The sequence below is a fragment of the Enoplosus armatus genome, chromosome 16 (assembly GCF_043641665.1).
Source record: "Enoplosus armatus isolate fEnoArm2 chromosome 16, fEnoArm2.hap1, whole genome shotgun sequence".
Classification (NCBI taxonomy): domain Eukaryota; kingdom Metazoa; phylum Chordata; class Actinopteri; order Centrarchiformes; family Enoplosidae; genus Enoplosus; species Enoplosus armatus.
The window spans coordinates 10,533,006-10,559,047 of NC_092195.1; the positions used below are offsets into that span (position 1 = coordinate 10,533,006).

Consider the following 26,042-nt stretch of genomic DNA (forward strand, 5'->3'; position numbering starts at 1 on the left):
GAGGCAGCAGTACTGATTTGGCTACGGGTGCTGTACAGGTCAAGATGCGCATGCCTGTTGATCCTGATCTTTGATGCAAATAAACAATATTATGTGAAAAGTCAGTATCAGCGGAGTTTCCTTCCATCATCGAATCATCGCCTACATCTGGGGAATGAAGAAGAAATTAACAACAAAGGTTATAGTTTAGATGGGTAGCGTTACTCTTGAAATGTATTACTAGCTAGTTTAGCTAGTTAATTCTTACAAAGTTAACGTTAATTGACGGTTAACGGCTGTTAAGACTTTACAGTAAGCTAGGCTGGCTGTTGCACTGAAAAACTAGCATTTATTTAAGTTTTTTTCTGCTCGACGGAGAAGCGTTAATTGTGTAACGTTAATGTGGTTAACGTTAATGTCTTGAATATATGGTTGTCTTTCATTACACACTTTATTGATGGAACTGGAGTGTGACGTTAACAACGGCAACCGAGATTAATGCACCTTTTTTATGTTACCTGGGCAGTCACGGGCTCCTGTGTCCTGTCTGAACAGTATGATGATATTGCAGCGCCATCTGGTGGGTCAAATTGTAGGTCAATTTAGAGCCACAGTTTACGGTATTAGTGTCTGTGGTTATTTTATTTAAATGTAAGGAGAATCTCATGTCCAAATACAAGTAGGATTAGACATGTACATGAAACAAAATGTATACTAAACACAGTCAACCAAAGCTCACAAGATTATGATATATCAACAGTTTTCAATATAGTGACTGGCGAGTCAAGATCAATAATTACTGTGTAAATGATGTGGAGGATCAGGATCAGCATCTGTAAAATAATGTGTGGGAGCCACCTCTCTGTGATAGGAAGCTTTATGCTGTCAAGATGCATAGAATCCATATCCTGAAGTATGTTGGCTTGCTATATACACCCAACATTGGCTGTGTTCGCAGAAATAGAGGTTTCTCACCATGAATTATAACTGGTAACAAATAGTGACAATTATATCATTAGTTGTTATTATCTCAATTCACTATGTAAAGGCACAAAGTGTTTTTTCTAAAGTATGTTTATAGAAGTTTTATATATTTCTGTGCCTTTTCTATTATTTCTTCCCTTGTTCATGCTGTTAAGGGAAAACTAAAATAGTACAGGCATCTGACCACAGGCACACAATTATTTTCCTCAGAATACTTTGAATTTGAATTATTATAGTTACTCACTGTGAAAAATTGATTAGACGTGAGGAACTTCATTAAGGTACATATGTAGAAATGAATGGTGTCTGCCTCATCATTGTTAGAAATCTTTTCTTCATCACTCACTGTAAGCAGGTGGTGATTCTACAACTACAGCATGCAGCCGGTTGAGGCACAAAAAGGTACGCCTTTCACTCTCTGCATGTAGGCTTCCATGTTTACACCATTTAACTGAGCTTTTTCTGTAATTATGTTTTGTCAGTTGCATTCTCTGTTTGTAGGAGTTTCTACCACAAGCCAGCTGTTTGATTCTCTGAAGGTGTATCTGAACAACAAGAACAGACTGCAACCCATTATTGGTCTGTAGCAACAAATCCCTGTTTTGGGTATATGTTGTGTGTGTGTGTGCGTGTGTGTGTGGCCTGTGTGCATTGAAATAATTTGTCATTTTATGTACATTCAGGCCTGGGCAGCATTATAGAATGTGTGACGGCGGGTACACACAACAGAGAGGCACTGTACCTGTGTGAGGTGTGTGTGTGTCGACTTAGTAAAGCTGACATGCGGAACCACATTATGGGAAGTCTCCACAGATACAACTACATTGTAAGTGTAGAAGAAGTTATGATGGCAAGTTTGTGTGCTACCTTGAATTGTAGTTTATTGACAGGTGGTGTTCTGCTCGACAGAAAGCCTGGCACCCCCACTTAGTGTCTGAATGGAAGGAGAAGTCTGACCTGTCTAAGCTGGCCTGGCCACTGATGGACATAGCCACGCTACTTGAGGAAGAAGAGGGACCTGGAAATGTCCAGGTATATTATTTTGACTTTGTATGTCTTTGTTTGGAGTTGCAAAGACAGTGTGTTTGATACACGTACTCATATCTTTTCACACCTTCATATTAAGTTGTTCGAATTTGAAGACGCTGTATACCAGAAGATGGCAACACACAATGAGAGTAACGGTCAGTGACTATTCACTTGTTTAGAACAGTGGTTCTCAACCTCTATGTCCACCCCTTCATCCTACCCTTCATCCTACCCTTGGTCTTCTCATTTCCTGTCTGTTACCCTTTGCGTTTTATTTCCATATGTACATGTCTGTTTTTCTTTTTACTCCACATGGGTCTCTTTTTCTTTTTACTCCACATGGGTCTCTTTCTCTCTCTAACACCACAGCAGTAACTCTGATGAATATCTTAAGATGTGGGCTGGGTGAACCTCACAGCCATTCAGAGATTACATCTGTGCAGCTGGAGCACCATCCCGTCCAATCGCAGAGGATTGTATTGCCTCCCCAGAACCAACGGAGACAGTCCATGAAACCCCTCAAGACCTCAGCAGAGACTAACAAGCCTCCATCTCTAATACAGTCAACTGTAGCTTCCATCAAGTCAGAAGGCTGGTTAAACAACATGTCTGTATCACTGGTGGACAATACTCAGACGTCACCTGAACCCTCTGTGCTATCGGAGAACAGCAGCAGCTTTCTTGATGGCTACACAGGAGCCGAGCCTCTTATTGGTGAGCACAGGCGTTGATTTGCTTTCTTGATGAGAAGATCGATTCCAACCTCATGTTTGTATGGTAATTATGTAGCTGCAGAAACTTCCTAGTCTCCTTGCTCCAGCTACATATTTACTGTACAGTCATGAGAGTGGTATTGATCTTCTTATCTAACTCTTGGCAAGAAAGAATGAATGATTGTGTTTTCCAAAATGTCAAACTATTGCTTTAAAAAAAGCTGCTAATATATTTTTGCAACAGGTCTTTTCCACGTGGTTGAGTGTAGAAGTGAAGATGGCCACACATACTGTTTCTTATGTCACTGCTGCCGCATCAGATCCAACAAAAAGGACATCATTGATCACCTAACCAGCTCTTCCCATCTCGTGAACTACTTGGTCGGTTTTTTGTGGCTTAGTAATACAGATCGATAATAGAGAACATGCTTACATACACAACAACTTAACATTGAAGTTCACTGAAAACGTCTGTGTGTAGATGGAAACTCATCCTGAGCAGGTGGAGGTAATGATGGCAGATATTAATGGCAACGATGAGCTTGTCCAGTCACTGGCCCAGAAAGTGGAGCAAGAGGAGGGCAGAGGAGAGCTGAAGGTGTCATATTTACTTGTATGCACAGATTATCCTGCCTTTTTGTAAAATTGTTGGTATTGTTGGTAAAGAACATAAGTGACGCTTATGTTCTTTACCAAAAAGGTCTCGAGTTCATTAGTACTCATCTGTCCATCAAAATGTTCAAACATCTCATATTCCCAGGTGGTAACCGCACCAGAATCCCTCTGTATGCTACTGACTGGCAAAAGTTACCACTGGTGTAAGTACAGATGCATGCCCGTCCACTGTTTTCTTGTTTGGCCATAAACCCTTCACCTCTTTAGCTCCAACTCTCTGCTCTTGAGGAGTGATTTGTGACATAAGTAGAACACTTATTTAACTCTCTCCCCCCTCACATTATTACTGTTTCATTTCCTGAAGAGGTGGTGTAATACTTGACTTGAAAGTGATGCTCCACAAGGTCTCAAGTTTGAAACTCTGAACTCCTCCTGGGCTTGAAAGGCAGCGGTAAAAAGAGAGAGGGAGTGAGTTGTGAGAGCAATTTATACTTTGGGACTTGAAAGGGCTGAGTTAAACTTATATTTTATTATCTATTGTGGTATTATTCACCCATTTTTATCTTCTTCATTCATTGCTATTCTCTTTATGCTCCATAACTCTTATTTTACCTGTGTTCAACCACTCCGTGTTTCTTTTCCAGCATTCAAACATACCTTATTCTTTCACCCAATATGCAATGCAAAGACTTTTTGCTTTTATATTTTTCTTTGTATATCCCCTGTATTGTTTTTGTTATTTTCCAGGTATAAAGATGCTGTGTAATGGATGGACACATACTAACATCCAAAAAAGGAAAATAGCTGTCAAAGGTGTGTGTCTTTGGAAGCAACATTTCACTTGAAGGGGGGGGCAAAACTTATGTTTTTTTCTTTCAGTAATTCAATATTTTTGTCATTTCCTTTTTCTTTAAGGGCCAAGTGTGAACAAGACTTCAAATCAAGGCATGCAAGAGAAATGTGCCACAGTGCTGTCAAAATGGTCAAAAGGGATGACGAAAAAAAAGAGGAAGATGAGGAAAGTGAGTAACACTGTGTTCAGTGTAAGCCTGCCTCTTACCAAAGGTTCTGTGCTGCTTGAGAGGACATCTTTCAGCGTGGACAGCCTCCCTGTGTCATCTGCATACTCGCCTTCACCCGACTCAGATCTCATTCCCTCGCCAGAGTCTCAGTCAGAAGACTGTGAATTGGACTGTGACACTGGATCATTTGCAATTAACCACGCTGAACACACCTCAATGTGTACAGCCTCACAACTTCAGCAAGACCTCTACAGTGGAGATGCAAACGCTGGTCAATATGTGGGACAAGAAAGAAACGTCACAGTCTCTCCGAATCAAGAGGTGAATGGTTACTTCAGTGACAATGAGTACTTCAACCAGGCTGAAGACATAACTGGGACAGAAGACCAAATGTTTTATGGGGAAAAGAATTACAACAGACAGCATGGTTCTCAAAGATCAAATAAGAGGTTTGACAGAGAGAATGAAGGCCCACTGACACAAAGTGAGGGGCTGTTGCCTGCTGTGTCTCACACTCAGGACTGGTCATCCTCTAACTCTTCCTACGGACGTGAGGAGGGTTGGGCTGAGCAGTGGTACAATTCAACTTCACAGAGTAACGTTGGCACAAGAGTGGATGTGTCAAGAGAAGACAGACATAAGGAGATGAGTGCAGATGGTATTCAGTATTATTGCCAACAATGGTCCCAATATCCGTACATGGCACGAGGTCACACAAGTCTCCTGACAGGCGGCATGGGGCAGCATGGTTTTTCAGGTGAATTGGCTCCTCATTTAGATGCTGCTAGGATCAACATGCACCCTCACCTAGGAGATTCCCTTGCTCACAGTGGCAGCATTGCTCCAAAGCATAGAGTACAGTTTCTTGACATTGAACAGAGACGATTGCAAACATACATGGAGTTCACCATTGACCATGTCCAGACAGCTCCACAAAGTTACATGACACAACCTACGGCCTATCAAGCCATCCAAGGAGGCCATGGGGTGATGTCTAACCCAAACTACAATATTAGACCTAGGACAAACCCTGACCAGCACTTTCCTCATCCAGTCAGTGGTAATGGTGGTGGGGGTATGTCCTGGTCAAGTGCTTTCATTCCACCTGGGCAAGCTCTGTGTTATGGAGCCCACTCTGATCTTAAGTTCAGAGCTGCTTGTTTGTGAGGTGTCATGATTTCAGGAAATGTAATATAGAACAACTCCATTTATGTTTGCATATCCCAAATTTAATTCTGTATATATTTCCACACCTCGCTGAGACCACATTTCTACTCAAGGGTCTGGTTGGATGGTCCAGCATGAGTCCTAATCGTGCTGTGGTATTTTTTCTTTCTTTTCTTCTAAAATAAACGTATCTGGTTTCTGTCAGAAATGGGAATCTCCTCATGGAGGAATGTTTTGCCTGTAGTGATACAACCTTCATAGCCTCTGACATCAGTATTCAACTCTCTCCCCTTTTGATTTTCAGTTTCAACACAATTTTATATGTCTATATATATATATATAGATATATATATATATATATATATATATATATTTTTTTTTTATGAAACTGACAGGGATTTTGCATTTTGATTCACCCAGATGTAAAAACAGATGAGACTTTGGACCATTAAACTGAAATGAGCCTAAATTGTGACATATTTCCTGGGATGTGCTTGGACATGAAGGTGTTATAGGTGAAAGTACTGCTGTTGCATCACCTGGTTACATAAAAACGACAACTAGTGCCTTTTCATTTAGAATAAAGGATGTTTATAATGATACTGTTTTTGTTATCTGGGAATTATAAAAGTTACTTTTATGCAAGCAGAATTGAGAATAATGAAATAATTTAAAGTGAAAAGTACTAGAATTAATTCATATATTTCATGCATCTTAACCAAGTGAGGGTGAGAAACATGCTCAATAATCACAACTTTGTATGGCAGCTGGCAATTCTTCCATGTTTTATAATTTGAAATGGTTCAAAGAAACAACAGAGAAATTATAAAAATTTCAAATCACACTGAGGCTGTAGTTTGTAGTCACTAAATATGTTGAACTACTAACAACTACATTTTCTTTTTGTTTTGGACCAGTATCTTATGTACAAGCTGTGCCTGAATAACTCCAAAGAAGAATTTACTTTAAGAATAAGTAAATGTGTGATGACTCACTTTAGGTTTGTGCTTGAGTGGATTCTGTCAACTTTTCAAAATAAATGTCAATGTCATGAAACATGGTCAAATGTGATACATTGCTATTTTATATTGAATAAAGCACTGCTGAGGTTACTTGCTGATTCTGTGCACCACTGAAGATAGTTTATTTATGGTGTGTAATGCAATGCTATGAACAGGATTTTGGAAATGATGCAAGTGATGAATCTATCACCCTTTTTCAATGTAAGGGTAGGTAGCATATTAATGTATGTTGTATGTTAAAGTTACCAGCTGGTCCAACTATGCAAATGTCCAATGCAGTGGTGGATACTAAATTAGTCTTTTTTTTTTTTTTTTTTTTTAAATTTCGTTTAAGAGGTTGTATCATTGCTGTTGTGTCCTCCTTCCCTAAACCTATTGACTACATTAGTAATTGCTTATTGCATCATTAACAGAGGGGAAATGAAGGATGACCAACGATATGCAGTCTCTTAATTCTAAATGTTTAAATGTAAAATTTAAGCTTGAAATTAACATTATGAAGGGTGGGGAATGTGTGAGATATATGAGCCTCAATGTGTATGCCTGCAAAAGCTCAGCCAGAGTCAAATCTAATTCAACAAGGAATTTCGTTCGTTCAGACATGAAAGGGAACCACACACATGTATACTCTGATCAGTACAGTGTACTGCAAAACAATAGCGCTACGATAAACACACAAACATTGCAGAAACAGAAACTATCTTGTGCGCTTTTCCAGAGACTACAAGGCTCATTTTAAGTCATGGGATAAACCTGAAAATTGATATGAACTACTTGCGAAATATGTGATACATCATAGATAGCTTGCCTGGTGGATTGTCGTAATAACATTGGTAAATTCCATCTGACCTGAACGCATCACAGCTGCCGTAAGGAACGTACAGGAACACTTCTTGCAGGCTGGTGTGGTTTGCCCCAAGCTAACACAACTGAGGACGGATGTAGCTAGCTAGTTAGCATAAACAACCAGTCTTTACATAGGAACGGTAGCGTATGACATTTAATTTGGATGGCTGATATTCCTGTAGTGGCTGGCTAACTTGCTGTAGGTAACACATCTGGGAGAAACCTTAAAACTGCCTCTCCCAGTGTCTCGCACTCCCTCTAATCTTGTCAAGATGTCAGCTTTCTCTGAGGCGGCTTTAGAAAAGAAACTGTCCGAGCTTAGCAACTCACAGCAAAGTGTGCAGACGTTGTCGTTGTGGCTCATTCATCATAGAAAACACTCGAGGACCATTGTCAGTGTTTGGCTCAACGAACTGAAAAAAGGTAAGGTTGACATGAGCTAGCTAGTTTAACAATAAAGAGTGCTAACACGCTTCTACAAGTCACAAACAAGTTAGGTGTAGCCTACATGAGGCTACAGGCGCTGGCTAGCTCTGGCTAAAGCGTTTCTTGTAAATTTAACAATATTTATACATTTTAAATTTAAAGTTATTAGACATTTAAAGTTGTTAGCATAGTAACTGTTAACGCTAGCCAACTTTCGAGAAACACCAGTTCGAAAGGTTTTGACTTGCCAGCATTGGCTAACAGTAACGCTAAGATAGCCTTAAACCACGTTACCTTTTTACGCGTTAGCCATGTTACAACTAATAAAGTTACTCTGTAAATTGAGGCTGTGGCTTTCTAAATGTGTACAACATTAATTTTAGCTACAGTAAACAAGATAATGGTAGTCTCTCAATAGTTAGCCCTGATACAAGGCCGTCACACTATGTATTCGCGGATGAACAGAGTGAAGCATTGAGCAACCAAAGAACCAGATAGTTCCCTCAGGAGTTGGTGGAGAACAAAATAGAGCATTCAGGTGGCCAGAATCACGACTACAAATAAATGCTAATGTTGCTCTACATCTGTGGGATGTGTAAGTAAGCAACCGTTAATTAACATGTTTGCCATAGTATCTTTAAAAGGTGATAACATATTAATGTTATGTTTACAGCTTTTGCTACTGCCCCCAAGTGGCCGAGAAATCAATTAATGCAGCTTTAAAGCGGCTATATATTTATAATAATAAAATCAAATGACAGTGTGAAAACAATTATACAATGTGAAAGGGGGGCGCTCGTAGTGATGAACCTACAGAGAATTATCACCTTACTCTGCAGTTCTCCGCTTTATGGAGCTTTATAGTGAGTTTAAGATCATTGTTAAGCTGTCTGGCCTGCAGCTTTACAGTTTTGGTTCACTCACACTGCTCTCATAGAGTGCTTGGAAGCCCCAAAGACTTCAGATGTTCCACCGAAACTATAAGGATACAAGACACACTAAAGTGTCAGTCAGTGTAATACTTAAAGGCTTTGCCAGCAGATAGCACCAGAAAGAATAATATAAACTACATTACTGTGCACTAAAGTTGTACTGTGACTGATTTTGACTTTGACACTATGATAATTTTGTTTCCTTGTAAATGCTTAGGTCCATCCAGCAGTTAAGGCAGCACCATGACAACAACATACTATTTTACATTTTTCTTCGACAGCCAATGAATAATAAACAGGTTGTGACCTGTGATTTGATGTTAATTGAATATCCAATATATGATTTTATGTTTGTCTCATTGTCACCATGGGTTCATAATAGGTTTATAAAACATCACATGTCACACTGTTTAAAAGAGTCTTTCACTGCAAAAGAATACCGAAAGTGTTGAACATTGCTGTGTAACTAAAATGTAAGGGGTGGCCTATGGATTTGTTTTTTTGTTTTTTTTTAATCACTAACCTGCCATTGATTACTGTAAGCAAACATATCCACTTTGAATTATAACAGTAAAATGCATTGATTAGATGCAGTTACAGTTCAAGTACATAATTGAACTGTTGTGAATATTTTTGGGAATTAGTTCAAGAAGGCATGTTGTATGGATGTCGGGTATTGCTGTAGTTGTAGCTAATACTGGCACACCTTTCCTCAGGGTGCTAGTCAACAACCTAATGATATCTCAAGTGGATGTTTAATTTTAGGAGCTTGTCTGAGGACTGAAAGGAGCGTGCAGTGTTAATAGCCATGGGGATAGAGATGGCACATTTCTCTGGAGCTTTATGCTTAGCTCAATGTTGACTGTGACCTGTCCAAAAACAACAAAGACAACCATGAAGTACATGTTGGTGGATAAAACCCAAATGGAAAAGACACATAACCAGCCGTGTGATTAGAGAGAAGAAAGTAAAAATGACTTGTGAAATTAAAATTTTAAACAGCCTAATCCTTGGGGCTGATAGTGAAGAATGAACTGTGTGACTAAATGATAGATAGATAGATAAATAGATAGTGAATATATTTTGTTCTTCGTTGTGACTGATAGCTGTGAGGTGATTTTGCTGTTTTGCTATGTAGAAAAGAGAAACTGGCTTGGTGGGAAAAACATGGCATTGCATTTACAATTTGGTACTTTTTGTCTTGTAATCATTTCTCAAATGGAGAATTAAATCAATAACGTTTAGTTAGTAGGTTAGTTGATGGATCATCACTCATTAGCTTACAATGTGTTAGCTTACAATTAGTTAAAACACACATGTTAAAGTTCAGTCTTGTAAATCATAACCAAATGCCTCACTGCAATATGTGTATGTGTACATTTGAATGCATGCAGCTCAGGTATCACGCAAGCTGACCTTCCTTTACTTGGCCAACGACGTCATTCAGAACAGCAAGAAGAAAGGACCAGAATTCACCCAGGACTTTGCACCGATCATCGTTGATGCATTCAAACATGTATACAGGTCTGATTTTATATTACAAATCATTAGTAAGTCTAAGTTTCATATAAATGGCTCAGGAAAATGCATTGTTGAGTTATTTAGGACTGGGTATTTGTTTATTGTTTGTCTGTTGCTTGAATAATGACATTTTGATTTCAAAATTAACAATTCAGGTGAGTGAGAGATACAAGAGTGATTTCAGTGTAAAATATGATTTCCATCACCTGGGCTACCTGATGGGACTAAGTTCTTCCCAAGAATGTATCACATTTTATGCCTGTATTGTCCAGCCCTGACATCAGCTGAATTTCACACTGCTGTTTTAAGTGTACGTGCCCGTTCTGTCTTGTGTTTTCCTGTTCAGAGATGGCGAGGAGGGCTGTAAGAAACAGTTGGGTCGGGTTTTGTCCATCTGGCAGGAGAGAGCTGTATACGAGAACAACCTGCTGGATCAGCTCTCAAAAGTCTTATGTAAGTTCACTCAACTCTAACCTGAACCCGGGCCCCCCGGTAGGTCACCAGGTAGAGCGCGTACCATATAGGTTGAGTCCTTGGGGTCGGGTTCGATTCCGGCCCGAGCCCTTTGCTGTATGTCATCCCCTCTCTCTCTCTCCCACATTTCCTGTTCCTGTCCAATTTATCACTATCAAATAAAGGCAAAAATATCTTTTAAAAAAACACTAACCTGTGCCTGCAAGTAGTGCTCAACACCCTGCCATGTCTCCATAGTTGCTCTTAGCTTAGCTTAGTCTTGTACGACTTTCCTGCATGTGTTTTTGCATTTTATAACAACACATGGCTCTTATTAATAAAGTTGTAGGACAGGATGAATTTTGATCATAAACATGTCAGTTGTAAATATACATACACTCCATAGCTGATCAGCTTTATGGCCGGACATGAGTGTGAAGCTGTAAACTTACTTTTATTAAACTTTTATTAAATAAAATGTGCAACTTTTCATTTGAGCTGGAAACTGTGAAAGAGCATTAGGGCCAGGTATAAGATTATGTTTTTATTTTGCATTTCGAGAATAAAGTCGAACTTTCAGTATTAGTGCCAGGCGTAAGAAAATGGAAAAAAAAAACAAGATTTATTTTTCTTCTTGTGCCTGGTACTAACACTGAAAGTTTAACTTAATTCTCATCATTTCGATCAAAGAAGAAAACGGTACGTCTGTGTGTGATGTTTTCTTTGTGTTTTCCTGTAAATCCTAGATGGAGAAAAGAAGGCTAAGAAGAGGTCATATGAGGAGATCCAACCAGATGATGAAGACTTTGCTTCCCAGAGCTCCCCAGCCGAACCCCCACAGGTGCTGGCCTAGAGAAACACTGTAGCCATAAATACAGGGTGTTGAATGAAATGATACTCTAAACCACGTAGAGGTAATTTAATGATGTTTTGCAGTTGATACAGCTGCCTCTGGGTGGATTTGTCCTTTCTCTGCTGCCTCTCCAATGTTGTCCACATTTGACTCATGTTAACTTCACCATACCTTCTTCCTTCACTTATCTCCTTATCTCCTGCTCATCACCCTCTTCTCTCCCCCAGACAGCGGAGTTAATCCGAGCTCTGCAGGAACTGGAAAATGCAGCCTCTGGTGACTCAGTGCTGCGTCAGCGTATCTCCTCTCTTCCTGCTGAGGTGCAAGACACATCACTGCTTCACAGGATCACAGGTAGCACACTATAGTATACTGTATGCATGTCTGTTCCACAACTCATTAACACGTACTTATTAGTTGATAAAGTTTGTCATGGGTAGCAGGGTGGGGTACTGAGCAGAGAAACTACTATTAATATAGAAGGCCAGGGTTCACATCTTGATGACAATTGTGTTTGCTACAATGTTATTGATATGGCTGAGAGAGGAATCCAGTGGACAAGGCAAACGGATGAAAAGACACCTCAAACACACACATACGTTTGAGTTGACTGCTGAGTAACCTACAGTGGATGATTTTTCTAGATATTCCAAGATGATTCACTGAACCATGAATTTTTTTTTTTACAGATCTTTGTATGGAAAAGCGTATAATCTCAAGACTGAGACAGCATGTCATACGATACATTAAAAGGCTACAAAGCAAAGCACCCTTGCTTTCGCTTCAACAAACAAACTGAAGTGCCCTTGAGCAGAACACTGAAACTACAAAGATAAAACATCTACAATAGGAAACAATGTTTGATTTGCCAGTGATTATACAGTAGTTATCTACAATATACCAGTATTAATGGATAACTGAATGACCTCCAGTTGAACCCTCTGGACTGACCATGTTTAAGCATTGTGCCCTGCTCTCTGTACGCTTTCTGTGCTTTAGATAAGGAATCAGGAGAGCGGCTTTCCAGGCTGGTGGAGGAGGCCTGCATGTTACTAGCCGACTACAGTGGCCGCTTGGCGGCAGAGATTGACGACAGGAGGCAGCTCACGCGCACACTAACAGTCTTCCTGCAAAGCCAGAAGGACGGCCTGGCCCAGAACGAGCAGAAACTCGAAGTGCGTAAATCCCTTTTTTCCCCTTTCAATTACTGACTGTTTATCTGTGTATGCCTCGTCTACCTCACCTTTGTGTCATCAGTATTGATTCTTGGTGTTCATCTGTCTGAAGCTGTGTGCTCACTCTTCTTGTCTTGTCAACCTTTTAAGGTAACATTTCTTTTCATATATTTCAGCATGTTGTTCAGCACAGTGCCTGTTGAATCAGACTGTAGATTTCAGTTTGAGTGTTAGGCCTGCTGGCGTTACAAACATAAAAGATTCCTTGTTAGATACACACTTGAAATCCAAGCAAGAATTTCCCTTGTCAGTGGGGAATGCTTGTTCTTTTAGCCTGTCATTCAACCTTTTAATCTTAGCTCAATGTGTACTTACTTTCCCACAAGGTAAGTATTGACCAACATACTTGAACTTGAAAAACTTCACTTCAGATTTTCTTGTTTTCTCATAGCGATCCTTTTTTTTTGTGGTGACAATAACTATCCAGCCTTTATCCGCAGGATACCAAGAGGATAAAGTATTTCATATTTGTATCTTCACTCAGTCAAGTCTTTTGTAATAAAAAAAACTGAAAATAAAAAATAAAACTGATTTTGTGAGTGCTTTTATTTTGCTGTAACACTTTCAGCTCCTGGTGGTACATGCATTGTACAACTTTTCAATTTCAAAGATGATCTATAATGACAGTATTTACATTTTTTTTGTAGCATTGACAAACAGTAAAGGCTAGCTACACTTGAGGTTAAATTAAGCTCAACCCAATAGAAGTTGTAGATGTGCTCAAAAAGAGGAAAACTCATTGTTACAGGTCAAATCAAACCTAAGAAAAGCGAAAGAAACAGGTTTTAGAAATCTTGGTAGAGAGCAGGATTATTTCTCTTGTTAACAACGCTCATTGATGAGATTTTTGTCAGTATTGATGACATGATGTGATTATAATTGGAAGTTTGTGATTCATACTGAACTTTGAAGCCTGAGGAAATGTGTTCTTCTTGCACAACACACCTACATGCATCAGCTGTGTGGCAAACAGACAATAAGCACACAAGTGCAGCAAAGTCAAAGCAGAGATGAAACATTAAATGTTACTGTATCTTCAAATAGTAAACATTGGCGATTATACATGAATTAAGTGAAACCATTTGTCAGCGTGGCTTGTTCCTCTGCTGGCTGGCCTTCAGTTGTGTGTCACAGCTGTTATTTCTGTGAGAACTTCATATACTCTAATGGGCCGCTCGGATGTATTATAACAACTTCTGGGTAGTTTTGTTGGTCGTCTTTACTACAAAGAGTAAAATAAACCATAGTACTTCTTATATTCTCAAAATTTATTGGAGGAGGAAAGTTTTTATTTTGATAACGTCAAACGTCAAAGAGGACAGAGTTAAATGGATTGAAGTTTAACAGCCACATATGTGGCTGTGTTTTCAAATGAGACTAATTAGGGACAACACAACATATTTGATGGAAGTATTTAGCCAGAAATCCAAACTTGTGTCATTAAACTTTATGGTGGTGTTAGCCCATTAACTAACACCACATCCTGTAATGTACAATGCAATATAAATGATCATATTAGTGATGTAATCTTATATCCATTATTTATGCTGTCTTCATATCCTTAATTGAGATTTTCTAATTACATGATGTCAGTTCCTTACTTGCAACTGTCTACTTGTCACAAATTGTGTTCCCAAGATTGCTGTTGAGAATACTAAAATCACGATGTCACTCATTCAGACTATAAGATCTTTGAGCTCTGATGAACCTTTTCTTCTGTGGACTTTTTCAGGAATACAAACGCAAACTGGCGAGGGTGACCCAGGTCCGCAAGGAGCTGCGTTCGCGTCTGAACAATCTTCCAGGAGGACTCTACAACTCTTCAAACTGACTGAAGTTTCCCCTCCTGATCAGACACCTGACCTGACTACTGAAGCATCTCAACATTTTGGAAAGCGTGTCCATGTCTCCCTGTATGGTGACCTGTGGTTCTCATTCTGTCTTCAAGAGATTATTTATCCACATGGCTTTTATTAACAGAAACGTCTCCTTTTTTCCTGTCTGTGAGCTCATCTCTTTGTGCTGTATGTTCTCAGTACATTGTAAATTAAGATTTATAATCATCAGACACAGGCCTCTCATGCTTTGGCCCCTGCCCATCTAACGTTTACAGCTTTAAAGTGGTATGCTGGTGTGATATTTTTGTATTTATAGTGACTTAAGATAATGCACCAGTGTACATCCCCTTAGTGTGATCATTCATAATAATTTTCAGTGTTTTGGATTGCTGTCATAACTTTCTTTTACTATTTCTGTAAATGTATCTGTCGAACTCTTGGTTATACATCATTGCGGCAGTTGTTCAAGGTGGATCATTGTCTTTCTGCAGTGTGATAATGGCCTCTGAAGAGAAAGGTATACTTGTGAAATTATTGGGAAACCATATTCTGAAGCTGAGTAGTAAACCATGTCCCTGAAAGCAAATCAAAATATGTATGTGAGAGGAGTGTGTAAATCATTGGTCAGTGTACATATTACAATTTGCATGTAAATATGATGGGAGTTGTACCTGTAAGTGCTCATGATTTGTATCCATGTCAACATGGTTTGCGAAATGGTCATTCAGACAAATTACCAGTGTACTGAAATAGTGAGTGGAGGAGTCCGTTGTCTTGTTTACTGTATCATACTGCTTCATAGATTTTGCCTCACACAGCTTGATAGGTGCCCCAGTTTCCAAAGCCTGACTTAAGCTGTTTGTTTTTGTACATATGAAGCAAATTCTTCTTAGAACCAAATAAACAGAAACGGTACAACTCTTTGCAGTCCTGTCTCAGGTATATGCCATTAAATTTGATTGCAATTTAAATGTTGGCCAACAGGGGGCGTAAACGGACGTCCGTCAACAGGTCTACTTTTCTACTAGGTGCGCTCGTTTTTTATACCATGGTAGTTTTTTTAAACAGATGGCCCGGTACTCAGACGACCCCGCTCATGTGAGTTTCCTAGGCCGAACTGCACAAACACACAGGAAGTAGCCGCCATCATCATTAATTTCAATTTTGTGTAAACAGAAGTAGCTGAAGGCCACATGCAATATAAACCACACATACGCTAATGCTAATTCGTTAGTGTTAGCAAACACTGCGCGGATTGCTAGCTAACAGCTGAGCTTACAACGGCTTTGCCACTGTAAACATTGCCATTAACATACGTACTAGCTTGCGTTCGCTAGCTAGCCAGTTAAACGCTTGCTACGCTAGCTAACGTGAAGCTACTAACTGTTTCGTGAGAAGGTAAAGTCGCAAAACATCCAATAATGGACAATATCGAAACACCATACGATGAGGAAGCTGAATTTATTGAATGCAAGGTAAGCTAGCAAACGTTAGCTTACATGCACTAAATGAAGTGAGCGAGTGCAAGGTTTGAGTGTCTACACTCAGTTGCAAGTAAAGTAGGTACACCGAAGCAGACCTGAAACAAACCCCTCCTTCATAAAGGTTATAATCCTTGTTTTCTGAATCTGTTTAAGAGAGATGTTGGTTCAACTTAATGGTTATTGTTGTGGTTGAGTTTGTTTTGCTGTTGACCAGTAACTTCATATCGTATATTTTATCCATCCTGTTTATGGCTATGAGGGTAGACTAAAGACTGCTTTAGTTTAGCAGTGTGTAATAAACTGGCAACTGACTGTATATCAAACCATCTCACTTAGCCATGATGCTGATTCATTTATGTGTTCTCTTTTGATCCAGGTCTGTGATAAATCAATAAGAGGTGATACCTTGTTCAAGATACACCTGACTACACCAGGACATATAAAGGTACACTGCACCATTCACTGGTGCAGAAAGCTATGCAATCTGTGGAAGTTGTGTTGAATACTAACGTAGCTAAAACACCCAGTGATAGACTTATAAGTTAATGGTCAGTGAGCACTTCACAGTGACTAGTGTTTTTACCATGACCTGCTGATTTTTCTTTTCAGTCAGTCACACGTCTTTCACAGGTTCAAGATACAACTCATAGCAGGAAACAAGGAGCAAACCGAAAGTGATATTTCACTATTTTTCCAAGCAGTTTGTAACATCTGGGGACTTAAAAAAAAAAAAACAACCTCTCCAATGTTTTATTTCTGATATATTGCCTGCTTGTATATCCTGTGACCTTACTCACTTCTGTCCTGTCAGCCATACACCATGCATCTTGATATGCCAAAGTTGAATAAACTGGTTGTACAGAGAGTGCCAGATCAGTGACGACAGCAGGCAAGATGTTCAACATTTTCTCTTGGTCAGACTTGAAGCAGAAATTCTGTGCACATTGGCATTTTGTTCATATGGGCTTACATTTTGTATCCTGGCTACCATAACTGTAAAGTGTTCAGTCACTTCTTTAGCAACCATGGAAAATGAATGCTTACCAACATTTGTCTTTGACCATCATGAAGACTTTGTCCTGGACATTTTGGAGGAGCACTGTGTCTTTGAAGAGTGCACCTTGCAGTAAGTTTATGGCACACAAGAAGGCAACACTTAGGTCAGACTGACCTATATGACTTGATCTGCGTTTCCCTCATGTTGTCTCACATCATCACGTGATGGACACAACTTGTTTGCAAGAGCAGCGAGTGTTGTGTTTTTGAAAAACTTGCTGTGTAACTGCTCTACATCACAAAATGTCTCCTTTCATGTCTGAAGCAGCCATCGACTTTAGCTGAACTTGCAGTTTTTCTTGGTCCACATCAGTCAAGTATTGAGACTCAAGGCTACAACAACACAGCTTATAACCATGGTTCTTTCTCACATCACATCACATCACTGGAATGGTTGTTGATGGTGTTGTACATGGTAACCAGAAATCCCGGATGCTTTTACAAGAATATTGGAATGATCTGAGTTAAGCTTGATAACAATCTCCAATGGAATCAGATAATCTGGTCAAATGACTGGGGAACAGTATTTTTTGAGAGATCCTCTTACTTTGTTTTCAGGTCCTTTTTAGTGGTTTGTGTCACATGGAGGATGGTCTGGCAATTTTCTGTGTCTGCTTTGTATAGAACATTTCCTTCTGGAAATCTGCCAGTACAGGGTCTTGTGATATTTTTGGCAATCTTCTGCTATGGCTTTGCAGCACTCTGTGGTTAAGCGCATGTAAATGTCAAAATATTCTTGCATACGACGGTTTTATGTTGTTGGAGGAAGACAATCACAAGAGACTCTGAAGATTCATGTGTTGCTGGGAAGATTCAACAACTGACTTCACACTAAATGCTGTCACACTGTGTACTGCTGGAAAGTCAAGCCTGGAACACAGCTAATAAACATGGACAACACTTGGACAACTGAGCATTACAGATGCTAACACTGTGCCCATGCTGTGAATCAACTGCAACCTGTGCAGCAGCTTCAGTCCTTTGTCAGTGTATGAACACTGGATGCGTTCAGCCACAGTACTGTTGTGTGGTCAGCCGCGTTTTGACAGAGCTCACTGCTCCCAACACACAATCTCTGTAGTTCTGCGCGCAAGCAAAAGTTCCTTGAACATTGGTCCATGTCTTGTGGTCGTGTTGAAGAAAACTGGATATTGCGTCTCAGCATACAGATATCAATTTTCACATTAAATGTGGTCTTTAACAGTTAATATAAACTCTTCCAAGGAAGGCGGCTTAATATATGCAGTTATGTTTAAAAATGCCATTTGAAAAAACTGACATGTAGGAGGACACATTCCTTTTTTCTTACTTTATTTCCTTATACACGCACTATGAAACTGTAGTGGGTGTATGAACCAGTGAGGATATGTACCTTTACTGCACCTCAAGTGAGCTGTGGTTTTGGTTAAACATTATGTGTTAAAAAACATGTTTCCATGATATAACCCTTTCTCTGTTTGTAGCAGTAGTGAAGTCTAACTAGTGTCCTGTTTACCCAGCACTGATTGACTCAATTTTTATTGCTCTCCTTTCGTTCCTGGCAGAAAGAGGATGTCCTTGTTGCTGCGGGTAAGTAGACTTCATCCTCAGCCTTGTCATTTTGTTCTTTTCTGGCCTTGAGTATATTTGCTGTCTATTCTGGCAGGTAATTAAGTTCACACACAAAGGTAACAGAGGTCACTCTATTCTGTTGCCTGTTTTTAATGGACATCATTTTTAGTCTAGATCCATCAATGGTTGTGATCCTCTAAGAATGGTTATGAACTCAAAACAAATCAATGGACATGTCATCGTTTGGACTGGATCGTACTGTGTTGAAAATGTGTACCAGCAGTTAGTCAGATATAAAAACTTGAAATTCTGATCTTGATCTTTGCGCTGTACAGCCAAAAATATGTCTACATACCTCGATGTACTTTTTGTCTGGGGCTGTTTTCATGCTTTGGCTTGGTTTCAATTAAGGGGAAACTTGACTTACCTGCCCAGACCTCAACCCACTGAACACCTTTGAGATGAATGGAAACGCCGACTATGAGCCAGACCTTATCGCCCAACACCAGCGCCCGACCTCACTAATGCTCTTGCGGCTGTAGCCAAGTTCCAAAATCTTGTGGAGAGCCTTCCCAGAAGAGTGGAGGCTGCTTTTGCAGCAGATGAGTGCCAATGGTTTTGGTTCTAACAATCGCTCAAGTGTAATACTTGTCCTCCTACATGGCATCTAATGTATGTTGGATGTTATTCAGAACCAAATTAGTTTGCAGAGGTAAGAGTATCCCAGAGAGCCAAAATGGCTCAACAGCTGTATGAATCCAGCACGTCTGATTGCCATAATAAATTCTCAAAGAATATCATTCTGGGTACTCAAACTGGTCACAGCTAGCCAGAGTGCAGCTAACTCGAGCTGATTGTCAGTTCAAATGTCAACATGCATGACCTGTTTTTTTTTTTATCCTGTTGATGGTGGAGGACAGGCGTTCTGTGCACCTTGTCTTGGCAGCGGTGAGATGATTGATTTTGGTAGTTGAATCATGCTGGGGAAAGACGAGAGTCAAAAACCTGACCTGGATAGGCAGCATTTTTCTCCTTCCCTATTATGTGCTGCAAAAAAAATCAGTTTCTTCAGGGTCTACTACTGTAATCCCATAATGTGTACGGGTTTCGGTAATGTTATGGCATAGACATTTTGTGTCACGTTAACTTACTCGTTGGATGAGAAGCATCTTATATAGTCTTGTATAGTAATCAGTCACTGATCGTGTCGTACAAAATTACCTCAATTTGGGCTGACAGGCTCACGCATTTACCAGCGGGAGAACGATTATTGATCTACCACCTGGACTGGATCCAGCCTCAGATGCAATGGCACCGGGGGCTTGGATTGCAGGTGAGCCCGGCTCAGCGCGCTGTGAGCTGGGCTGGCGAGAGGCTACTTCTGCTGTGTAGCCTGGTTTGTCAATTTGGAGTCTGTGGTCACAACTGGCTGGCTTTGAGAATGCTCCTCATTGTCTTAGTGGTACGGTGTCTTGATAAAATATATAAAGAGCTCTGTTTCGCCATCTTTACAAAGATGTACATTTACACAAGTCAGCCTTCATCACCCACAATCTTCTTCTATGAGTTTGACCTGAGACCTGTTCTTGCACGCTAGCTGAGAGTGTGCCCTCTGCTGGTGTCCTTTGAGTTAACACTTTATGTTATTCATAAACGTCACTCATTCACCCATTATTCAAATGGGTGGCACTTGGACAAAATTGGGCAGTACAGGCCTCTTGGTGCCTACATGGCTGCCCAAAAACGTACTATAGCTAAATTTGGCGATTATATAAATCATTCTGGTGCTGGAACATCAATGAGTGCATCACCACTCATCAACAACTCTGTGGGAAGAAGGGTGTTATGGGTAACGGTAGGTCACAAAGGCTCGCCGAGAAGCTGATGCGCACATCAAATGTCACCAATGTGTTGTGCAAGCCCACACTTCAAACAAGCTGATTGTTTGATCCAACTTTGTTGCTGTGTGGGTTCAAAACGGAACAGAAAAAATACGTTAATTTTCCTTGTTCGTATAAAAGAAACCACTAAGCCACAAAAATGTTTCCAAGCGACGCCTGCGCACTTTTGCTTATGTGCAGCCTGGGGTAGCATGTTCCAGTTTTACCTGTTGGTGAATGTGGTATATGCTCAAATACAGAAAAATGGGCTTCTGTTTGTTTGAACTGAGCAAAGAGCTGTGGCATGCTCATACTTGAAGTGTACATACATTTTTTTCTGGATGGTAGGAAAAATCAAAATTTCACCTACTGTTGGTAATGAAGGTAACATCAGCATTTAGCTGCTTTTGTCATGAGATGGATGTCACAGGAGGCCAAGGCTGGAATGCCTCACCAGAGATTACCTTTTTGCAAACTATTTTTATACCATAAAATCATCTCGGTCAACATTTCTTTACCTGAAGATGTTCATGCAGCAACACCATGAATCATGAGATACAGAAGATTGCGCCCCACGTTTGTTTCAAAGGGATGATTTCTCTGCTGATGTAAGTAGAGCAGAATTTGAGGTGTTCAAAGACGAAACTTTGGAGATCATACATAAAAACATGTATGGTTACTCATTTGCAGTAGTCAGATGTATGATGTCAGTATGCGAACTGCAGTCTTTGCTTATCCCTTAAACCTCTTGGACTGTCAGATGCATGGAATGTGGGATCATTCACTAATGAGGCTAAAGGGAGATGGTTGTGACATCAAGTGCATATTGAGGCAATTCATTTTGCAAACATGCAAAATGCATTCTCTGTTGTAATGTTTTCTTTTGCTAACTACCAGTGTTTGTATTTCTCAGGGCTCGCTGTCAGACAGCACAACTTACCGGTGTTTGAGGACATTGTACAATATCTGGATTACATGAAGCTTGATGAGCCCATCATTGGTGATTAACCTGACACGATTTTTGTGGACAATTTTCATATTTTTCCATGTTAATTTGATCTCTATTTAACTTTTTTTCTGCTTTTATTTCTTAGGTTTGAACTATTTGGACGAAGTGCCTTGTAATGACCCACAAGCAGGCCCCAGATACACATGTAGACTATGTCATCAGACTTCAAATCTATCAGAAATGGTCCGTCATTTGATTGGACGTAAACACCGGCAGAAATATGTGGTAAAGCATCGTGAACATTTTCAGAAAACTCCAGTGGGACCTTTTGAGTGTCTGCTCAGCTTTTTAATGAAGAAAATTAACCAAGAACCTTTGTGTTTATGTAGGAATTGAAACGGCCAGACTTGGTGACTTGGGATAAACAATCCATAATAACCCAAGGAGGAAAAATCATACGAGCCAGAGCAGAGATAATAGAGAGACAGGATGGCAGAGGGAGTCCATTGGTGGGACATACAGATTTCAACCAGACCATGTTGAATATTATTGAATAATATGTACTTTTAAAATCATAACAAAATCATTTTGAGAGTAACATACATTGTTTCCTTCTTTGTGTTTCAGCTGATGTCAAAAAAGGGATTGGAGGGCAAATCAAATAGCTCAAGAGGTACATTCATGCTGTGAATTCTTTCTTTTTTTTATCTGTATCAATATCTGCAAATTATCATGTCTTACCTTATTTTTGAGAATCCCTTTAAGAAATGTTTAAAGGTATTTTGACACTGTGTGTGTACTGAGTACAGGTGAAAAATAAACTCTACATATACACTGATACCAATGTATCTGCAACAAGCTATTCTCGACTAATATATCTGCCCGGCCAATTTAATGCCCTCCTAATAATTAACTAACGTGAATTTGTTCAACACACCCACACATGAAAACATAAATATTTCAGTCAGTGCCACTGTAGGTGTCTGGGAGTTCTTTTAAAGTTGTGACATGCATTTAATGCTTTTCAGGGAATCTAATGGGACACATCAAAGTTACCCAATTAAGAAAACTGCTCATACGAGAAATATTACATGTAATATTTTTCTCAACAAATGTTGAAATGACCTCTGTTGTAAATCAGAAGAATACCTGAGGGCCTAATTTCACCTGCAGTTGAACAGTTTGAGTCACTGCATGTAGTTGAGGGCCACTGCAGCTGTAAAGGAACTATTTATAGAAAATATGCAAATGTGTCCATACTTACTTAAACTATGTTTGCTCTTGTTTCCTAGTTCCTCCAAGGCAGAAGCAAAATGGGGACCGAAATATCTCACAGAGTTTGACGCAACGAGATGTGCCATCACACCTACCAGAACTCAGTGACTATCAGGATGAGTACTCTCACCGAGGGAGGTATCCCCCAGGTTACTCAAATACACCCCCATTCCATCCAGAAGACCCTTACATGTCGAACAGAGACAGACAGATGCACCAACGGGAGGACTCTCTCAGCCATGACCGTATGGCAGAGGAGCAGCGGAGGGCAGATTACAGGGAAGGTGATATGCACAGACGAGAGTATATGGATGCCGATTATCGTAGGGAGTATGAAGAGGAATATGTTGAAGATCCACAAAGAAGAGCTGTACTTGAGCCTGGTGGTGTTCCCAGGTATGATTCAAGGGTGGAGATGCCCCATGACCAGGCTAAGCATGAAGAGTATTACCCAGAGGAGGCTCCTCCTTACAGAAGGCCCTACCCCGAAAGGGATCAGCTGAAGGAGTTCTACTCTGAGGAAGTTAGGCGTGGGCGAGTTCGTTCTGCCGAGTATCAGCCCTCGCAGCCGGTGTACCCAGAAGGCAACCGGTGGTCTCTGGACAGGGAATCTGGTAGACATGAAAGTATGAATATAGCAGGTAGGCAGGGGTCAAGTGAACCAGAGGCCAAGAGGAGGAGCTTTCCCACACCTATGGAGAGTGACCGGTCGCGTGACCATTTGTTTAATATGATCAGAGATTATTGCCACGAAATGAAAGAACCGCATCAAGGGGAAGCAGTTGCCAACCCTGGGCCAAGCAGAACAGGACCCCCTGCCTCCCAGAGACGAGTGGAAGTTACCAGGACCATATCTGACATCCCAGAGCCATTCAGGCGCTTCCTGAAAGGGGCTGCTAATGAGGGACACGGTAAAAGAAAAAGAAAGAGTCGTTTCTCTGATGCCACTGCAGAGGAGGTGAAAACGACAAAGGAGATGTGAGTGATAATGGACCGGGTAGTTTATCTGTAAAAATTGCTCGGATACCTTTTTAAAAATGTTTTATAATGTTTGACTGAATGCTTTGGGTTTTCATCTTCTTACATTATTTTCTGGACGTGTTTGATTTCTGCTTTAAGGTTCAGTGGTGAGTATGGACCTCCAAATCCAAATCTGGGCCGTCCCAGACCAGTTAGTGTCCCGCTGAGACCTGAAATCTATGGAACACAACATCCTGACCGCTACATAGAATCACAGGTAGTTCATTGTAAAATTAGGCTACTAGTTGTGATTAACATTAGTAACCTGCTATGTCACACTTCTAACTAATCTAGAGGCTATGTAGTGTAACTGTTGTAGTGATGCTGAACTTGTTTTTTTAGAGCCCACATCATACTGAAAGCTACCAAAGAGGACACTCTGAGTCAGGGGGTGTCTTTGATATGCTGGTAAGATCATGAATTTGTATTTGCGACACATGTAGCAGTGACCTGTTTGTTATGCAGCCATTCATTGAAGGGGGCTTAACTATGTTTTCTTCCCTTGTCACGTTTTTGCTACTAGAAAAACATTGAAATTGAGAATGCAGAAGAGGCTGACTTCCTGAAGAGCAAACTTTGCAACCTCCTGAAAGAATTCAAGACCAAAAAATCGGAGAAAGCCGGGGTATGTGTCTTTCTAATTGAACAGGTAGTTTAATTCTCTGCCTCTCTGCAAAGCAGTTTAAAATAATTAAAGAAGCATGTGTTTTTGTTGTTGTAGCAAAATAGCCAAGGTCGAGCAGTCATCTCCAAAGACTACAACAACTTCACGCCTGACCCAGAGCTGTCTCCAAGACACCAATATGAGACAATCCTCAGAGAAGATTCAGACCTTAGACGACCGGAAGACCTCTACTTTAAAGAAGATCACAGAGGAAGAGGCTGGAAGCAGCATGAGCATATACCTGAAGAGCAGCTCCAAGAATACCACCATCCTGTACGTGGGGAACCCAGACACTCAAACAGGAGCCGTTATGAAGGTAAATACATACATGTATATAATGTATGATTTTCTATAATATATCGAAATATTCTTCATTATTCTTGATTTGATATTTGTTGTCTTATATATTTGTAATATTTTAAGTTTATGCATAATAACTGGAGGCAAAGTGTGCACGTTTGTGTGATAAATCTTGTGATGATCAAGAAGCTACTTATTCTGGTTCGCTCTATCAAAATAAGTCTGCATTTTTCCTCTTACTCTCTTTCCTTTATTATATTTCTTTCAGAGGTTTTTGGGTGGCCTGAAATGTCCCGGACACTACATGCTACCCATCCAGATGAGCCAGCACGTTATCCTGAAAGATTTCAAGAACCCATGCACCCTCGTGAATACCGACCTGCTGCTGAGGAGTTTTTGGACTCCCACTCTTCTGCACTTCCCCTCCACATGGAACGAGGACCCAGGATGGACAGAGGCCCACGGTACTCCAACAACCTGGACAAAATTACCTCCACCCTCCTGGAGCTTGTGGCAAGGAAATAGATTTCCATAGAAGTTCTGTAAACTAAATATCCATACTTTTAATGAAATATTTTGGTTTGAAAACATGAATTGATGATAAATGTCCCTCGTCCTTGTTTTAGGTTATTTGCTTTAGACATTTGTGAATAATTTGGTGCAAGTAAAAATGTGAGTGTTTATGTAAAAATATGTAAACATTAAAACATTTGTCTACTGCAACTGTCATGTCTTTCAAATCTTCATTATACTGTTGTCACCAGCAGCAAGAATGGTAATACTGTTAGTCTTTAACTGTGCAGCACATTTAATTGTATTCAACTTAATTTATTTATTTTTAATTATTTACTGCCTACATAATGTGGTCAAATGGACTAGAGTTTAATGAAGACATTAAAACATGTTGGTACAAAATCTGTCATGTCAGTTCTGCCTGTTATTATCAGCAGCAGCATTTATATCTTTTACTGTATCTCTGTTACACAGTGCAATTGGACATTGCTCAACTGGCTCCATTAACTGCCACATTAAAATTGTCATTGTAGTTTTTACCAGTTCACTTGAGTTTCAGTGTGACTAATAATTATGGGGACTTAATACATTGATCATTTAGCCCATATCCCTTTTATCTTCTTAAGGTCTTAAGTGAATTTAATGAAGAACTGTAGAAGATTGACGCCGTTGCTCAGCGAACGTAACGACAACGTCATCGCGTTCGTGCATTCAA

The 26,042-nt window shown here is 40.0% G+C and overlaps 2 protein-coding genes and 1 long non-coding RNA gene across 4 annotated transcripts; all 3 read left to right on the forward strand.

Moving 5' to 3' along the window:
* Positions 1-1,903: 1,903 nt before the first annotated feature.
* Positions 1,904-2,427, forward strand: LOC139298569 (uncharacterized). The gene is made up of 3 exons (XR_011598752.1): positions 1,904-1,995; positions 2,090-2,147; positions 2,362-2,427. It is a non-coding gene; the product is annotated as an uncharacterized lncRNA (long non-coding RNA).
* A 5,222-nt stretch (positions 2,428-7,649) lies between these two features.
* Positions 7,650-15,544, forward strand: LOC139299002 (regulation of nuclear pre-mRNA domain-containing protein 1A-like). The gene is made up of 7 exons (XM_070921841.1): positions 7,650-7,800; positions 10,130-10,259; positions 10,603-10,709; positions 11,456-11,550; positions 11,790-11,916; positions 12,562-12,737; positions 14,530-15,544. Exons 1-7 carry the CDS (start codon positions 7,650-7,652, stop codon positions 14,626-14,628), a joined length of 885 nt encoding a protein of 294 aa, XP_070777942.1. The 3' UTR covers positions 14,629-15,544.
* Positions 15,545-15,818: 274 nt separating this feature from the next.
* Positions 15,819-25,774, forward strand: LOC139299044 (uncharacterized). Of its 2 annotated transcripts, XM_070921917.1 has the most exons (13): positions 15,819-16,110; positions 16,496-16,564; positions 18,720-18,744; positions 21,520-21,606; positions 21,701-21,840; positions 21,945-22,064; positions 22,183-22,228; positions 22,848-23,808; positions 23,950-24,067; positions 24,193-24,258; positions 24,374-24,475; positions 24,572-24,830; positions 25,083-25,774. In XM_070921917.1, the coding sequence occupies exons 1-13, from the start codon at positions 16,057-16,059 to the stop codon at positions 25,337-25,339; spliced, it is 2,304 nt and encodes a 767-aa protein (XP_070778018.1). In that variant the 5' UTR covers positions 15,819-16,056; the 3' UTR covers positions 25,340-25,774. The 2 variants fall into 2 exon arrangements, with proteins under 2 accessions (XP_070778018.1, XP_070778019.1); XM_070921918.1 differs by lacking the exons at positions 15,819-16,110; positions 18,720-18,744 and adding an exon at positions 16,190-16,240.
* Positions 25,775-26,042: the final 268 nt, after the last annotated feature.

Coding starts and splice junctions, on each gene's coding strand:
- LOC139299002 (XM_070921841.1), top strand. CDS start 7,650: ATGTCAGCTTTCTCTGAGGCGGCTTTAGAAAAGAAACTGTCCGAGCTT. Junction 11,917..12,561: donor ACTGCTTCACAGGATCACAG/GTAGCACACTAT, acceptor TCTGTGCTTTAG/ATAAGGAATCAGGAGAGCGG. Junction 12,738..14,529: donor AGAACGAGCAGAAACTCGAA/GTGCGTAAATCC, acceptor GGACTTTTTCAG/GAATACAAACGCAAACTGGC.
- LOC139299044 (XM_070921917.1), top strand. CDS start 16,057: ATGGACAATATCGAAACACCATACGATGAGGAAGCTGAATTTATTGAA. Junction 21,607..21,700: donor GCTTGATGAGCCCATCATTG/GTGATTAACCTG, acceptor TTTATTTCTTAG/GTTTGAACTATTTGGACGAA. Junction 24,259..24,373: donor GGGGTGTCTTTGATATGCTG/GTAAGATCATGA, acceptor TTTTGCTACTAG/AAAAACATTGAAATTGAGAA.